Genomic DNA, 18,317 nt, shown 5'->3' with positions numbered 1-18,317 from the left:
CTATTTAGTACACATGGGTATAGGTATTTGTGATACCAATGTGATATGACTGAAAGAATGAGTGTGATTAAATAGGGATCATAATCAAAAGATATAGTGATCCCAGATATTATTTGATCCATCCAAAATTCAGTATCAGAGAGAGATGTCCTCTGGTTGACCCATTTTTTTTACCATGATGAAGAATACGTGTCAGACAAGTTTTGAAAAACCACGATTATGAGGAAGGAATGTTTACAGTTCAACAGGCAGGAAACTCGTGGTTAGCTAGAAATATGTGCAGGAAACGGACGATGTAAAATTCACGGCTTATTGCAATATATGCAGGAAATTTGTGGTCGGCCAGTGGTCAACTAACAAAATGTGCAGGAAGCTACTGGAACCCACAGCCGCGTGTGGTCAGATTACATGACCAAGACTCAGCAATCACATGCTGGTCACAATTGCAATACTGCATTTGCACACAACGTACACATTTTGTATAAAATACAGGACTCGCTTAGTGAGATTGGGGACATTTCCAGGACGCCAAAGTGGACGCACCGCTCCTGTGATGCAGAGGCCGGGTTGTTTTCCTTCTCACTAATCGAGTCCCTCCGATGAGAAAGGAAGTGTTACAAAATACGGTAATGTTGATGCATATTTCTGTTATTGTATAAGATTCTATGACTATGAAAGTAGTGCTAATGCCTATGTACCATTGATTATTCATGTGCTATTAAAAATAAATAGTATCTTGCAATAAAGAATCTTATTATTCGTGCCTGATTAGGATATCAGTGAGTGCTTCGCAAGTACGAGCTTTCAGCCCCCTTTTTAGCAGAATTTAGAAAGACAGTATTAGAGATAATAGGTTATCTGGATCAATCATTTTTTTAATTTTGTTGTGATATTGTACAAATACTACACCTTTGTGTTTTGTGAATTGTTGGATTTAATTATTATGATGTATTTATTGCTTATAATACACATGAGGGTGGTTTTCTGGTTTTTAATGGTTTTAATGGTGATAAATCAATACATTTTGTATTTTTATATATACTTTGTGAGTTGAGTGCTCTGTTGGCTCATATCTGTTCTCCTTTACAGATCACATCAGTGTGCTGTCCATGTGACACCAGTGTTGCAAGCAAAAAAATGGACATGTCGCCATGTGGAGCAAATGGACACGCATGCGCTCCAATTGGACACACAGTTAGTGGGAAAACATGGATGTGTGACCAAGCGCATTGATTTTAATGGATCTACGTGTGTCCGTGTCTCCGGTATGTGTGAAAACGGACGTCACACGCACCATAAACATGGACATGTGAAAGAGACCTAACACAGCATTTGCTATTCTGAAATGGCTAAATAATGGGGATATATATTGTTAGTTATTCTCATAGTGTGGTATTGTGCTCCTGATTAGAGACATAATAGGAACGTCACATAGTTGTTTGAGTGAGTAATTTATTACTAGTGAGTAGCAATGGGAAGCGTGCTCGGCGCTGCTTGTTACTCAATCGACCATTACCATGCCCAAGACACTCGATACTCAAAGAATGCTGCTGCTTGGGTGCCATGCACGATTCCCAGCCGCGCATGTTTCTTGGCTTTTTATAAATAATTTATCTTTTGTGTCAGGTGTCTGACAGGTGTGGGCGTAGGGTTGTGAAACATTTGTTTGAAAGGGGAAGGGTACATTAACTATGAGTTGTAAATCAAGATGAGGTGTCATGGAAGAGGGAACAGGCGGAGTGTTGGAGGTGTACATGGGGGAAGTTCTGTTAGTCAAAGGTCTATTGAGCAAATGCCGGCTCATCCTATCCCAAGAGAAATGAGAACTACTTCCGTTACTGGACAGCCTACTCCACTAGATTTCTTTGTCAGCCACACATCGCTTCAACTTCGAAATGAGGCTAAAATACAGCAGGTGCTGGAGTGGATGGCAAGCGCTGCATCAAGTGGCCTCTCCTCCTCCTCCACATCACACACAGTTCATTCCTCAGAGATGCCACCCCAATTACACTTGTTTGCACCCGCGTCACAAATCTCCAACCGGTAAACTGACTATGGGGAGCCACACATGGGTGAATCTGCAGAGCTGCTCACACATCCTATCCCTTGTGCATCAGAGGTCCACTCCAAAGATTTCCAGACTAAGGAGGAGGAATGCATCTGCACCGATGCCTAAAATCTTTGTGAGTTTGATCCTGTCTCGGACAAAGTAGGGTTCCAGCAGGATCCTGACTATTGTCAACTGATGGTAACCCCCAGTGGTGGAGGTGATGATGATGAGACTCAAATACCTGAGGCGCATGCGTACTGTGCTGTGATGTCAGGTCAGGAAGAGGACAACATAGAGCATGACAACAAAGTTGTAGATCCCACATGGTGTGAACCCAGAGGCACGCAGCTTAGTAGCTCAGCAGAGGAGGAGGAGGAAGCTGAGCAGGTTACGTGATGATTAAGCCAAGTGTAAGGTGAGGGTCGCTATGACCTGAAACGCGTAAGGCTGTTCTGATTTTAAACATGCATGTTGTTATCATGTTTTGTGAATAAAGGATGTCTTAATTTTCACTGAAGACTGGACTACTGTTGCTAGATTACCACTTACTCTTATTTAGATTGACTACCCACAAGACACAACTTTTACACCTATCTCGTAGTCTCGACATTTAAAAACCTTTCTACCTTACCAGAGACAGGAAGATGAGAGACAGGCGTAGGCCTCTTCCTCCCCAACCACTGAAACTGCAGTGAAAATATAACTTTGAAAAACGACTTTGAGTTTTCAGATTTAAAAACATTTCAGGCAGATAGCAGGACAGTGACAGCAATCCTTTTTCCCCCCATTACACCATAGTGTCTTTGCACAGCAGGGAGGTATGGTCCATGCAACCCACTGGATGTGGCTTGGCATTTAGATGTTAAAAATCAAGAGATGCATGATAGACAGGCATAGGCCTCTTGCTCACAGAAGCCTGGGAGTACACCATCACCTATGCACAGTCTGGGACTGGGGTGGCAAAGTCACTGGACATCCACGATTTGTTCACCAAGTTTGTCAGTCTGTGCTTTCAGTGTATCATCACAATCTAAAACTTGAAAATGTGCTGCTATGTCCACTAATGAAGAATGTTGTGTATAGATCACAGATTTTGGGCAGTCCAAAATTCTTGGCAAAACCTTATTAATGAAACTTTGTGTGGAACACCAAAATACTTGGCTCCTGAGGTGTTGATCACAGGAGGACGAAAAAACAGCACATGCGGTTGTTTGGTGGCCGGTGGTTGGGTAGGCCCAGTAGTCCACATTTTAGTGCACTGAGATTCCCATAGTAATGCATGTTGGTTGCTCATGTGCCTGTTCATGCATGTAGTAGTTGAATTTTATTTGAATTTTTGCATCTACTGAGTCGTTTATAACATTGGAAGATAACGAAAGTAAGGTCATCCTTTGCGGTCTCAAAAAAGGCCCAGGCTCGGCAATTCTTTCTGCAAACTGCAGACCCGGCACCTTTGCTGGTCACAGCTAGAGTTGTGGCTGAGGATGCAGTTCTTCTCATGATTGCATCACTATGTATTTGTGCAGGAATTGCTACTGTAACATCCTCGCTTCGTCCTCCTCCTCCTCTTCTGCTGAGCTACTCAGCTGCATGCCTCTGGGTTCATAACAAGTGGGATCTACAACTTCATCATCAGGCTCTCTGTTGTCCCACTCCTCCTCTTTGTGACCTGACATTACAGGACAGTACTCGTGCACCTCAATTATCTGAGTTTCATCATCATCACCTCCACCCCCGGGGGTTAACGTCAGTTGACGAGGGTCGGGATCCTGCTGGGACCCTACTTCGTCCGGGCCAGGATCTACCTCACAAAGAGTTTGGGCATCGATGCAGATGCTTTCCTCCTCTTCAGTCTGGGAATCTTTGGAGCAGACCTGTGATGCCCATGGGATAGAATGTGTGAACAGCTCCTGAGACTCGCCTATGTGTGGTTCCCAACAGTCAGTTTTCTGGTTGGCGATTTGTGCTGCAGGCGCAAACAAGTGTAATTGGGGTGGCACCTCTGAGAAATGAACTGTGTGTAATGTTGAGATGCATGAAGAGGAGGAGAGGCCACTTGATGCAGCGCTTGCCATCCACTCCAGCACCTGCTGTTTATCAGTCTCATTTCAAAGTAGAAGTGTTGTGCGGCTGCCAAAGAAATCTAGGGAAGTAGGCTGTCCAGTAACGGAAGTTGTTCTCATTTCTCTTGAGATAGGATGAGCCAGGGTTTTCTCATTAGACCTTTGAATAACAGATTTTCCCCCACATACACCTCCAACACCCAGTCTATTCCTCCTTCCACGACAACCTTGTGATTTACCATTCATGATGGATGTACCCTTCACCTTTCAAACAGATGTTTCACAACCCTACGCCCACACCTGCCAGATACCTGACACAAAAGATTAATTATTTCTTTTCTGCCTGAGTTGCCAATATTGTGAAGAAACTAAAAAGTACCACTATGATGTAATTTGGAGCAGACACGAAAAAGTGCCAAGAAGACCTTTTTACCTTGTTCAATAGCAAATTTTCGGCAAGCACCAATAAAAATACCTATAAATATGTTTAATTGTGGAATTTTGAGCAGGCAATTAAAATTGCCAATAACAACTTTTTAGCTAGTTGCCTAGATAATTTACAGCAGGCCAGGCACAACTAAATAGCAACTAGGCACAACTAAATAGCAATACCCAAAAATGTGCGTAATTTTCAGCAGGCCATTCTAATTGGCAAGAACCACTTTTTACATACTTCCCTAGCAACTTTTAAGGCGGCTAACTACCAATACCTATAAATGTGTTTGCGGAATTTTCAGCAGGCAATTAAAATTGCTAAGAACCACTTTTTAGATACTTCTCTAGCATCTTTTTAGGCCACACACGGCTAACTACCAATACCTATAAATGTGCCTAATAATATCTGATGTTGTGCATTCCCCGTTCTTTGCATCAACTGTTCATTGTTGTGATCCTACACACATTTTATAAAATTGACTCTACATTATTTTTCTCTTTTGAGGTTACTGTTACTTATTATCTGTGTTGGATCAGCAGAATTTGTTCTTACACTGAATTTTCTATTTGGCAGTATATTTTGCTGTGGTGTGTCTAGACTGCATTACCTATGCACTATTATATGCTATGTTATAACTACACTTAACAGGGTGGCATCTGTTGGTGGTGTGCTTTTTGTACTTTCTTTGCCCCTTCGTGGCTGTTGTTAACTTAGCCACCTTCACTTCCTTTGCTGTATCACCTTGCTATTACTATTTGAATAAATATTTTTACATTTTCATCATACTTTTGGTCCTTAATTTTTCTGGTGTTGCCCTTTGACGTTATCATCATAGTGGTACTCTTTATTGGGGTATTCCTCTTTTTTCTGGTTAAATAGCAGGCAATTCAAATTGGCAAGAACTACTTTTTACATACTTCCCTAGCAACTTTTTAGGCCACACACGGCTAACTGGCAATACCTATAAATGTGTTTGCATAATTTTAAGCAGGCAATTAAAATTGCCAAAAAACACTTTTTAGATACTCCATTAGCAACATTTTAGGCCACACACGGCTAACTAGCAATACCTATAAATATGTTTGCATACTTTTGAGCAGGCAGTAATAAGTCACAATCCCTATTTACATACTTCACTGGCAACTCATTACCAGGTACTATAAGTACCAATCCCTATTTCTATCATGAAATGTTCTGATTTGTGGCACACACATACCTTTCCCTACACTTTAAGTCACTTTTCTAAATTACTGCTCTATCTATCTTAACTACCCCTAACTAAGCTCACTGTTTAGCAGCCCTGGCCCCGGCGGCGGCACCTTTGCTAATGTTTGATATTCACAAAAGGGCAAGGTTCCAGAGAGACACTCACTAGATTGTTTGGGATCTTGCTCTAAAAGGGGCTTTTCACGCAATGACATCGCTAACGAGATATTGTTGGGGTCACGGAATTCGTGACGCACATCCGGCCTCGTTAGCTACGTCGTTGCGTGTGACACGTACGAGCAACCGCTAGCGATGCAAAATACTCACCAAATCGTTGATTGTTGACATGTCGTCCATTTCCCAAATATCGTTGCTGATTTTGGACGCAGGTTGTTCGTCGTGCACACAGTGCATTTTTATTGCTTTTTTAATGATTTTTTTAGTCCAGGTTTGTCATAAAACTGCCAGACAAGCCATATACCAGCAGAGTCAATAAGAATCCTGCAGTGTCGTGCACATGTTGAGTTTTTTTCCTTGCAGATTTGGTGCAGAATATCATCTGCAATGTGTCAATTCTTTCAACATTTTTGCCACTGTGCTTTTCCAGCCGAGAGATGCAGAAATTGTGTAGAAATGTCTGCAACTAAATACTCAACGTGTGCACATATCCTTAGTGTGAATATAGCCAAAGGGGTGGAGCAGACAATTTTTCTCTCTAGTTACAGTTAGATCCAGAAATATTTGGACAGTGACACAATTTTCGCGAGTTGGGCTCTGCATGCCACCACATTGGATTTGAAATGAAACCTCTACAACAGAATTCAAGTGCAGATTGTAACGTTTAATTTGAAGGTTTGAACAAAAATATGTGATAGAAATTGTAGGAATTGTCACATTTCTTTACAAACACTCCACATTTTAGGAAGTCAAAAGTAATTGGACAAATAAACCAAACCCAAAAAAAAATGTTCGTTTCAATATTTTGTTGCGAATCCTTTGGAGGCAATCACTGCCTTAAGTCTGGAACCCATGGACATCACCAAACGCTGGGTTTCCTCCTTCTTAATGCTTTGCCAGGCCTTTACAGCCGCAGCCTTCAGGTCTTGCTTGTTTGTGGGTCTTTCCGTCTTAAGTCTGGATTTGAGCAAGTGAAATGCATGCTCAATTGGGTTAAGATCTGGTGATTGACTTGGCCATTGCAGAATGTTCCACTTTTTTGCACTCATGAAATCCTGGGTAGCTTTGGCTGTATGCTTGGGGTAAATTGTCCATCTGTACTATGAAGCGCTGTCCGATCAACTTTGCGGCATTTGGCTGAATCTAGGCTGAAAGTATATCCCGGTACACTTCAGAATTCATCCGGCTACTCTTGTCTGCTGTTATGTCATCAATAAACACAAGTGACCCAGTGCCATTGAAAGCCATGCATGCCCATGCCATCACGTTGCCTCCACCATGTTTTACAGAGGATGTGGTGTGCCTTGGATCATGTGCCGTTCCCTTTCTTCTCCAAAATTTTTTCTTCCCATCATTCTGGTACAGGTTGATCTTGGTCTCATCTGTCCATAGAATACTTTTCCAGAACTGAGCTGGCTTCATGAGGTGTTTTTCAGCAAATTTAACTCTGGCCTGTCTATTTTTGGAATTGATGAATGGTTTGCATCTAGATGTGAACCCTTTGTATTTACTTTCATGGAGTCTTCTCTTTACTGTTGACTTAGAGACAGATACACCTACTTCACTGAGAGTGTTCTGGACTTCAGTTGATGTTGTGAACGGGTTCTTCTTCACCAAAGAAAGTATGCGGCGATCATCCACCACTGTTGTCATCCGTGGACGCCCAGGCCTTTTTGAGTTCCCAAGCTCACCAGTCAATTCCTTTTTTCTCAGAATGTACCCGACTGTTGATTTTGCTACTCCAAGCATGTCTGCTATCTCTCTGATGGATTTTTTCTTTTTTTTCAGCCTCAGGATGTTCTGCTTCACCTCAATTGAGAGTTCCTTAGACCGCATGTTGTCTGGTCACAGCAACAGCTTCCAAATGCAAAACCACACACCTGTAATCAACCCCAGACCTTTTAACTACTTCATTGATTACAGGTTAACGAGGGAGACGCCTTCAGAGTTAATTGCAGCCCTTAGAGTCCCTTGTCCAATTACTTTTGGTCCCTTGAAAAAGAGGAGGCTATGCATTACAGAGCTATGATTCCTAAACCCTTTCTCCGATTTGGATGTGAAAACTCTCATATTGCAGCTGGGAGTGTGCACTTTCAGCCCATATTATATATAGAATTGTATTTCTGAACATGTTTTTGTAAACAGCTAAAATAACAAAACTTGTGTCACTGTCCAAATATTTCTGGACCTAACTGTATATTTGCCTTAAGGGGGCTTTACACGCTACGAGATCGCTACAGCGATCTCATTGGGGTCACGGAATTTGTGACGCACATCCGGTCGCTTTAGCGATGCCGTTGCGTGTGACACCTATAAGCGATTTTGCATCATCGCAAAAACGTGCAAAATCGCTCATCGGCGACACGGGGTCCATTCTCGAATATCGTTGCTGCAGCAGTAACGAAGTTGTACCTCGTTCCTGCGGCAGCACACATCGCTCCGTGTGACACTGCAGAAATGAGGAACCTCTCCTTACCTGCCTCCTGGCCGCAATGTGGAAGGAAGGAGGTGGGCGGGATGATCGTCCCGCTCATCTCCGCCCCTCCGCTTCTATTGGGCGGCGGTTCAGTGATGCTGCTGTGACGTTGCTGTGACGCTGAATGAACCGCCCCCTTAGAAAGGAGGGGGTTCGCCGGTCACAGCGACATCGCAGGGCAGGTAAGTAGTGTGACGGGTCTGGGCGATGTTGTGCGACATGGGCAGAGATTTGCCCGTGTCGCACAAACGATGGGGGCGGTTACGCACGATGGCGATATCGGTACCGATATCGCAGTGTGTAAAGCGGCCTTTAGAAACAAGTCATTATACAGGAAAGAATGTTTCCTATCATATTGCTCATTAAAATCCATTTTATTTGGCTTCTGTATGTTTTATTATCTCTCCGTAAAGGTGGTGTAATCCTCTGACCACATTGTTCCCAGCAGAGACCTGGGAGTCAGATGCGTTCATCCTTTCTATGCTGTTCTCATTACATTTCATGTTTCCATCCAGTTCAGTGATTTACAGCCCCTCAGATCTCCTGGAGGTTCTGCTGGAAAAATACTGGAGTTTCCCATTGACTTCCATTATGAGCACCCGAGCAATAGAAAATGATCTGCTGGAGTAAGGCGCACCCAAGCATTTTAGCGCTCGCCATCACTACTAATGGGTCATATTTGTTATTTTACTTTTGGGTTTCTGGCCATTTTTGATTCTTTGAAAAATGGGATTTAAAATAAAAATGCAAGACCAGAAATTGGCCAAACCCCCTGAATAAACCCCCTATAGCCAGTGACAGATGGTACTCACATGAGCCGGTCCTGCAGCCTCTGTGTATGGAGCAGTCTCTGCACTGTGCACTCACATGAGCCGGTCCTGCAGCCTCTGTGTATGGAGCAGTCTCTGCACAGTGCACTCACATGAGCCGGTCCTGCAGCCTCTGTGTATGGAGCAGTTTTTGCACTGTGCACTCACATGAGCCGGTCCTGCAGCCTCTGTGTATGGAGCAGTTTTTGCACAGTGCACTCACATGAGCCGGTCCTGCAGCCTCTGTGTATGGAGCAGTCTCTGCACTGTGCACTCACATGAGCCGGTCCTGCAGCCTCTGTGTATGGAGCAGTCTCTGCACTGTGCACTCACATGAGCCGGTCCTGCAGCCTCTGTGTATGGAGCAGTGTCTGCACAGTGCACTCACATGAGCCGGTCCTGCAGCCTCTGTGTATGGAGCAGTGTCTGCACAGTGCACTCACATGAGCCGGTCCTGCAGCCTCTGTGTATGGAGCAGTGTCTGCACTGTGCACTCACATGAGCCGGTCCTGCAGCCTCTGTGTATGGAGCAGTCTCTGCACTGTGCACTCACATGAGCCGGTCCTGCAGCCTCTGTGTATGGAGCAGTCTCTGCACTGTGCACTCACATGAGCCGGTCCTGCAGCCTCTGTGTATGGAGCAGTTTTTGCACTGTGCACTCACATGAGCCGGTCCTGCAGCCTCTGTGTATGGAGCAGTCTCTGCACTGTGCACTCACATGAGCCGGTCCTGCAGCCTCTGTGTATGGAGCAGTGTCTGCACAGTGCACTCACATGAGCCGGTCCTGCAGCCTCTGTGTATGGAGCAGTGTCTGCACAGTGCACTCACATGAGCCGGTCCTGCAGCCTCTGTGTATGGAGCAGTGTCTGCACTGTGCACTCACATGAGCCGGTCCTGCAGCCTCTGTGTATGGAGCAGTCTCTGCACTGTGCACTCACATGAGCCGGTCCTGCAGCCTCTGTGTATGGAGCAGTCTCTGCACTGTGCACTCACATGAGCCGGTCCTGCAGCCTCTGTGTATGGAGCAGTTTTTGCACTGTGCACTCACATGAGCCGGTCCTGCAGCCTCTGTGTATGGAGCAGTCTCTGCACTGTGCACTCACATGAGCCGGTCCTGCAGCCTCTGTGTATGGAGCAGTTTTTGCACAGTGCACTCACATGAGCCGGTCCTGCAGCCTCTGTGTATGGAGCAGTCTCTGCACTGTGCACTCACATGAGCCGGTCCTGCAGCCTCTGTGTATGGAGCAGTGTCTGCACTGTGCACTCACATGAGCCGGTCCTGCAGCCTCTGTGTATGGAGCAGTCTCTGCACTGTGCACTCACATGAGCCGGTCCTGCAGCCTCTGTGTATGGAGCAGTGTCTGCACAGTGTACTCACATGAGCCGGTCCTGCAGCCTCTGTGTATGGAGCAGTGTCTGCACTGTGCACTCACATGAGCCGGTCCTGCAGCCTCTGTGTATGGAGCAGTTTTTGCACTGTGCACTCACATGAGCCGGTCCTGCAGCCTCTGTGTATGGAGCAGTCTCTGCACTGTGCACTCACATGAGCCGGTCCTGCAGCCTCTGTGTATGGAGCAGTGTCTGCACAGTGCACTCACATGAGCCGGTCCTGCAGCCTCTGTGTATGGAGCAGTCTCTGCACTGTGCACTCACATGAGCCGGTCCTGCAGCCTCTGTGTATGGAGCAGTGTCTGCACAGTGCACTCACATGAGCCGGTCCTGCAGCCTCTGTGTATGGAGCAGTGTCTGCACTGTGCACTCACATGAGCCGGTCCTGCAGCCTCTGTGTATGGAGCAGTCTCTGCACTGTGCACTCACATGAGCCGGTCCTGCAGCCTCTGTGTATGGAGCAGTGTCTGCACAGTGCACTCACATGAGCCGGTCCTGCAGCCTCTGTGTATGGAGCAGTCTCTGCACTGTGCACTCACATGAGCCGGTCCTGCAGCCTCTGTGTATGGAGCAGTGTCTGCACTGTGCACTCACATGAGCCGGTCCTGCAGCCTCTGTGTATGGAGCAGTGTCTGCACTGTGCACTCACATGAGCCGGTCCTGCAGCCTCTGTGTATGGAGCAGTCTCTGCACTGTGCACTCACATGAGCCGGTCCTGCAGCCTCTGTGTATGGAGCAGTCTCTGCACTGTGCACTCACATGAGCCGGTCCTGCAGCCTCTGTGTATGGAGCAGTGTCTGCACTGTGCACTCACATGAGCCGGTCCTGCAGCCTCTGTGTATGGAGCAGTCTCTGCACTGTGCACTCACATGAGCCGGTCCTGCAGCCTCTGTGTATGGAGCAGTGTCTGCACAGTGCACTCACATGAGCCGGTCCTGCAGCCTCTGTGTATGGAGCAGTGTCTGCACTGTGCACTCACATGAGCCGGTCCTGCAGCCTCTGTGTATGGAGCAGTCTCTGCACTGTGCACTCACATGAGCCGGTCCTGCAGCCTCTGTGTATGGAGCAGTCTCTGCACTGTGCACTCACATGAGCCGGTCCTGCAGCCTCTGTGTATGGAGCAGTGTCTGCACTGTGCACTCACATGAGCCGGTCCTGCAGCCTCTGTGTATGGAGCAGTTTTTGCACTGTGCACTCACATGAGCCGGTCCTGCAGCCTCTGTGTATGGAGCAGTTTTTGCACTGTGCACTCACATGAGCCGGTCCTGCAGCCTCTGTGTATGGAGCAGTCTCTGCACTGTGCACTCACATGAGCCGGTCCTGCAGCCTCTGTGTATGGAGCAGTGTCTGCACTGTGCACTCACATGAGACGGTCCTGCAGCCTCTGTGTATGGAGCAGTCTCTGCACTGTGCACTCACATGAGCCGGTCCTGCAGCCTCTGTGTATGGAGCAGTGTCTGCACTGTGCACTCACATGAGCCGGTCCTGCAGCCTCTGTGTATGGAGCAGTCTCTGCACTGTGCACTCACATGAGCCGGTCCTGCAGCCTCTGTGTATGGAGCAGTCTCTGCACTGTGCACTCACATGAGCCGGTCCTGCAGCCTCTGTGTATGGAGCAGTGTCTGCACTGTGCACTCACATGAGCCGGTCCTGCAGCCTCTGTGTATGGAGCAGTGTCTGCACAGTGCACTCACATGAGCCGGTCCTGCAGCCTCTGTGTATGGAGCAGTGTCTGCACAGTGCACTCACATGAGCCGGTCCTGCAGCCTCTGTGTATGGAGCAGTGTCTGCACAGTGCACTCACATGAGCCGGTCCTGCAGCCTCTGTGTATGGAGCAGTGTCTGCACTGTGCACTCACATGAGCCGGTCCTGCAGCCTCTGTGTATGGAGCAGTGTCTGCACAGTGCACTCACATGAGCCGGTCCTGCAGCCTCTGTGTATGGAGCAGTCTCTGCACTGTGCACTCACATGAGCCGGTCCTGCAGCCTCTGTGTATGGAGCAGTGTCTGCACTGTGCACTCACATGAGCCGGTCCTGCAGCCTCTGTGTATGGAGCAGTCTCTGCACAGTGCACTCACATGAGCCGGTCCTGCAGCCTCTGTGTATGGAGCAGTGTCTGCACTGTGCACTCACATGAGCCGGTCCTGCAGCCTCTGTGTATGGAGCAGTGTCTGCACAGTGCACTCACATGAGCCGGTCCTGCAGCCTCTGTGTATGGAGCAGTGTCTGCACAGTGCACTCACATGAGCCGGTCCTGCAGCCTCTGTGTATGGAGCAGTGTCTGCACTGTGCACTCACATGAGCCGGTCCTGCAGCCTCTGTGTATGGAGCAGTGTTTGCACTGTGCACTCACATGAGCCGGTCCTGCAGCCTCTGTGTATGGAGCAGTGTCTGCACAGTGCACTCACATGAGCCGGTCCTGCAGCCTCTGTGTATGGAGCAGTGTCTGCACAGTGCACTCACATGAGCCGGTCCTGCAGCCTCTGTGTATGGAGCAGTGTCTGCACAGTGCACTCACATGAGCCGGTCCTGCAGCCTCTGTGTATGGAGCAGTCTCTGCACTGTGCACTCACATGAGCCGGTCCTGCAGCCTCTGTGTATGGAGCAGTTTTTGCACTGTGCACTCACATGAGCCGGTCCTGCAGCCTCTGTGTATGGAGCAGTGTCTGCACTGTGCACTCACATGAGCCGGTCCTGCAGCCTCTGTGTATGGAGCAGTTTTTGCACTGTGCACTCACATGAGCCGGTCCTGCAGCCTCTGTGTATGGAGCAGTCTCTGCACTGTGCACTCACATGAGCCGGTCCTGCAGCCTCTGTGTATGGAGCAGTGTCTGCACTGTGCACTCACATGAGCCGGTCCTGCAGCCTCTGTGTATGGAGCAGTCTCTGCACTGTGCACTCACATGAGCCGGTCCTGCAGCCTCTGTGTATGGAGCAGTGTCTGCACTGTGCACTCACATGAGCCGGTCCTGCAGCCTCTGTGTATGGAGCAGTCTCTGCACTGTGCACTCACATGAGCCGGTCCTGCAGCCTCTGTGTATGGAGCAGTTTTTGCACTGTGCACTGCACTCACATGAGCCGGTCCTGCAGCCTCTGTGTATGGAGCAGTGTCAGCGCTGTGTATTTATACCTTATTATGCTCCATTCCTCTCCTCCGGCACTGCCCCATCTCTACTGTCACATGGCGGTTACCAGTAAATTCACGCCCTAAAGTGAGATATCACTCATGACTGAGGATACATGTAGAGGAGACGTTTCTGAGCTGTTCTAAACTTCCCACAGGACATGGGTTATTACATGCATCAGTATAGACCAGGGGTCCTCAACCTTCCTGACCTTGAGAGCCACTGTTTGGGGACCCCTGATGTAGATGACTCGCCCACCCTAGGGCTCTGGGTGACCCGGTGTCGGGCCGGACTAGTCCGGGGGTAGTCAGCGGTGGCGGCGCCCGACTCCGTGACCCTGGTGGGGTCAATTAATGTGGCGACTATGGGGGTGATAATCGATAATAAAGTTTGTGGAAATATATTCGTGACGCCACCTGTGGAGCCATCGCTGCTGGATAGGGCCTCCGGGGCTGATGTAATGGCAGCTATGGTGAGTCTGCTCCCCACAGGTGAAGCGGTACCCCAGGGCAACCATTAGTGCTTGTTAGAGTCTATGGTGGTTTTGTGAATGATGCGGTGCATGGCGGAACAAAGGGAGTGACACCAGGAGTTGCAGTTTAAGGTCTTTACTCACTGTTGCCTGGTCTGCAGCAGACTGGTTGTCGTTGGAGTGCTGGAATTCACTATCCGGTGCCTCCGCCGATCCCAGGTAATTCTTAGGGTTAATACTGGTGCACCACTTTTAGGTCTCTTTCCTTGGCTGGCTTCACAGCCTTGACTTTGATAGATGAACTTGTCTTGGCCTCTATTATAGAATCTGGTCAAGGGGGCTTGCCTGACTGGAATCCTGCCCTCTTCCCAGGGGATCTACGGCAGGTTGTGGCCCTGGGCGCTTGTGTGGCGCTCTGCTGGACAAGCCAGGGACCACAGGTAACAACACACACACACACCCACCCCCAGCAGTTCACAGCAGACATCCCCATTGAGACTTGATTTCTCCCTCGGGTTCAGACAGACACACTAGGTGGGCGGAGTCAAGCAGATAGGCACGCCCACCGAAGAGTCTGGCTGGCCTGAGGCAGGAAATTAGAGCAGACAAGTCCAGGCAGAGGAAGAGAGAGGAGGTCTGCAGAGAGGCAGACGCAGACTGGGGCCTAGGTTGGAGCCTAGGGCCCTCGTGCAGCAGTCAGGCAGACGGTAGTAGCCATCTGCGAGAGCCGGGAAGACAGTCTGGTGGAACCGTAGGTAGCCGGGGCTGGGCGGTGGCCCACCGGTACCGAACCGGGGAGCCAGCTGGAAACCGGAGCGCAGGAGGAGTGTACGGAAGGTGCAGGAAAGGATTTACATTACCAACCTGGGGTCAGGGGAAAACACCGCAGCCGTCTGTGGGACCCGTCCATCCAGCCGTTTGTTTCATCAGAGACTCTGTGTTCATCATTGGCTGAGTGAGTACCACCGTGCCGTGCGGCACAGCGCTGCCCCCGCGACCCTACACCTCACCAGGCCCCGTAGCCCGCCTGCCATCCATCCCTACCCCATCACCGGGCCCCGGGACAACCAACCCCCTACCCACGAAGGGGAGAACTAACATCCAGGCTGCTCCCTGTCATCTCTCACGGGATCCCCCGTCCAGAGCAGCGGTGGTGTCACCAATCTCACCACAACCGTGGGTAGCGTCACGAACAATACCAATTCCCCACAATCAACTCCCCCCTTTCACTCACGGGCGAGGAGCGCCGCTCGAGTCCCCGGGATCCGGCCCACCGCTCGAGCCACCACCGAGCAGTAGCAACAGCAGCAGCAGCCGGACCCGAGCAGTGGGAGAGCGCAGCGTCCCCTCCTCCGCCCGCGACAACTTGGCGTCACGCACAGGATCTTACCGCTCTGCCGTCTGGTAGAGGTGCGCCTTGTTACCGTCAGAGGTGTTTGGCCGAAAATTTGGAGAAGCCGCCATCTTGGGCGCGAAAAATTCCCGCTCGAGCATCTCCTCGAGCAGTGGAGGCGCGAAAGCAAAAACCCCGCCCCTGTAGAGGAGGTGCCAGAGAGACACTAAGGGGGGGCGGATGGCGTCCGGCCGCATGTGAACCGCGGCTGTGGAAGCAGGGACGCCAGGACTCTGCAAGTATTTAGTTCCTGGAACACCGCTGCGCGAGATGTCCCTTCCGTCCGGCACCGCTGATGACGACGGCCCCGGCAGTCCACCCGGCCGCGACGGAGATGACGACGGCTCCGGCAGTCCGCCCGGCCGCAACGGCAGCAAAGCACCCATCCCGTTAAGGAATCTGGGCCCGTTCCTGGACTGGGGTCAAGGGGTGCTGTCCACTTCTTAGGGGCAGCATCAGCGCGAGGTTATTTGGGTGGGTGACTGAAGGACCCGTTCCGTTGCCGTTATTAAAAATGTTTTATTGCTGTTGTAACGGTTGAAGTGTTATGCCTCCCGTATGGGAAGATTTGAAATGTATACTGTTTGGTGTTTGTATTTATATCTTTTCAGTTTAAAAGAGAAAAATAAAACCGGTGATGGACGGGCAGCCCGCGGACAGTCTGCATTTTACTAAGGGGGGAATGTGGCGCCCTGGACAAGCCAGGGGCCACAGGTAACAACACACACACACCCCCACCCCCAGCAGTTCACAGCAGACATCCCCATTGAGACCTGATTTCTCCCTCGGGTTCAGACAGACAACTAGGTGGGCGGAGTCAAGCAGATAGGCACGCCCACCGAAGAGTCTGGCTGGCCTGAGGCAGGAAACTAGAGCAGACAAGTCAAGGCAGAGGAAAAGAGAGGAGGTCTGCAGAGAGGCAGACGCAGACTGGGGCCTAGGTTGGAGCCTAGGGCCCTCGTGCAGCAGTCAGGCAGACGGTAGTGGCCGTCTGCGAGAGCCGGGAAGACAGTCTGGTGGAACCGTAGGTAGCCGGGGCTGGGCGGTGGCCCACCGGTACCGAATCGGGGAGCCAGCTGGAAACCGGAGCGCAGGAGGATTGTACGAAAGGTGCAGTAAAGGACTTACATTACCAACCTGGGGTCAGGGGAAAACACCGCAGCCGCCTGTGAGAACCATCCATCCAGCCGTTTGTTTCATCAGAGACTCTGTGTTCATCATTGGCTGAGTGAGTACCACCGTGCCGTGCGGCACAGCGCTGCCCCCGCGACCCTACACCTCACCAGGCCCCATAGCCCGCCTGCCATCCATCCCTACCCCATCACCGAGCCCCGGGACAACCAACCCCCTACCCACGGAGGGGAGAACTAACATCCAGGCTGCTCCCTGTCATCGGTCCCGGGATCCCCGTCCAGAGCAGCGGTGGTGTCACCAATCTCACCACAACCGTGGGTGGCGTCACGGACAATACCAATTCCCCACAATCAACTCCCCCTTTCACTCACGGGCGAGGAGCGCCGCTCGAGTCCCCGGGATCCGGCCCACCGCTCGAGCCACCACCGAGCAGTAGCAACAGCAGCAGCAGCCGGACCCGAGCAGTGGGAGAGCGCAGCGTCCCCTCCTCCGCCCGCGACACTTGCAACCATCCGAGGCCTTCGGTGTTACTTTATGAGGAAATGTCTTTCTTCCCTCCGTCTGGGGACCTTCCCCGAATGCAGCCAAACCCCTCCACCCGATCTTCCTGTGGAGCAGGCCACAAGCAAATGTGCCCTTCCGTGGCCCTGGGATCCTCTCTTCTCTGTCTATGGTGTCACCTGGGCCTAGCTGGGCCCCAGGATCTCCACCAGGAACTTTCTCTCTCTTCACTGTCTCAACCCACTACCACTCTCCTCCTCTGCCTCACGCAGACTCCTCTGCACTGGAACTTCCTGTTTCTCCTCTCGCTTTCTAGTTGGCTCCTCCCACTTTTCCTGTTGCTAAGCCCCCCCTATGGGAGCAGAAATGGGTCTTACGGTCCTCCTGACTACAGCACAGGGGTAGCTGCCACTATCTCTGGTCCCTGTATGTGCCTAGCAATGGGTGTTCGTGTAGATTTGCCTGTGAACTGGTATGTACCCTTGTCCTTACCTAGGATGGGACATCACACCTCTGGCTGAGGTGCAATGTCTCTATGGCGACGGAAGCCTCAGGGGCGCCACATAGACATTTCCCTGGACAAATGTGTCGCGCCCAGGGTTATGGGGTACTCGGTCCCGGGCAGTGTCTCTCTTGGGAATGTCACGGTGGTGGCTATTGCCGCGTTCTGTGCTCTGGGCCCTTTTTTAATGGGGTGTATTTACAGGGGATTAGATTAGTGTTCATACGTGACACCACTTGCGGTGTTGCGGCTATATAGATGGAGCCTCCGCTGCAGAATGTCTCTACTGGGGCTGGTGGTAATTGCAGCCTGGATGGTAGGCCCTCCGCAAGCAGGGCCAGGCCCCAGAGGATGGGTGATGTGATGGGTGTCAAAAGATGGTAGTCCACACAGAGGTATAGTGCAACTGGCTTTTACTCACTGCTGGGTAGTGGTAACAGGTTGCCTGAGGCCGACTGGTTTCAAATTCAGGTCCCCTTTGTCCCAGAGCCAGTTCAGTACTCTGGTACCTTTTTCCCCTGCACCTGTCTCCGGTAAATGGGTCCCCATGGTGTAGAGCAACTAGGGGTCCCCGTCCAGTGGT

General features: G+C 50.2%; 1 protein-coding gene across 1 annotated transcript in view; it reads right to left on the bottom strand.

Moving 5' to 3' along the window:
* LOC142243803 (cytochrome P450 2C8-like) overlaps positions 1 to 9,403 on the bottom strand; it is a 103,514-nt gene extending 94,111 nt beyond the window's left edge. Inside the window, exon 1 of the mRNA XM_075316007.1 lies at positions 9,331 to 9,403. Coding sequence (XP_075172122.1) covers positions 9,331 to 9,332 — 2 coding nt within the window. The 5' untranslated portion in view covers positions 9,333 to 9,403. The remainder of the gene's footprint in view (positions 1 to 9,330) is intronic.
* Between the last annotated feature and the right edge of the window lie 8,914 nt (positions 9,404 to 18,317).

This window comes from Anomaloglossus baeobatrachus, chromosome 6 (assembly GCF_048569485.1).
Source record: "Anomaloglossus baeobatrachus isolate aAnoBae1 chromosome 6, aAnoBae1.hap1, whole genome shotgun sequence".
NCBI lineage: Eukaryota > Metazoa > Chordata > Amphibia > Anura > Aromobatidae > Anomaloglossus > Anomaloglossus baeobatrachus.
Note: the sequence above shows the minus strand (reverse complement) of the source record. Positions and strands in the feature narration are given on the sequence as shown.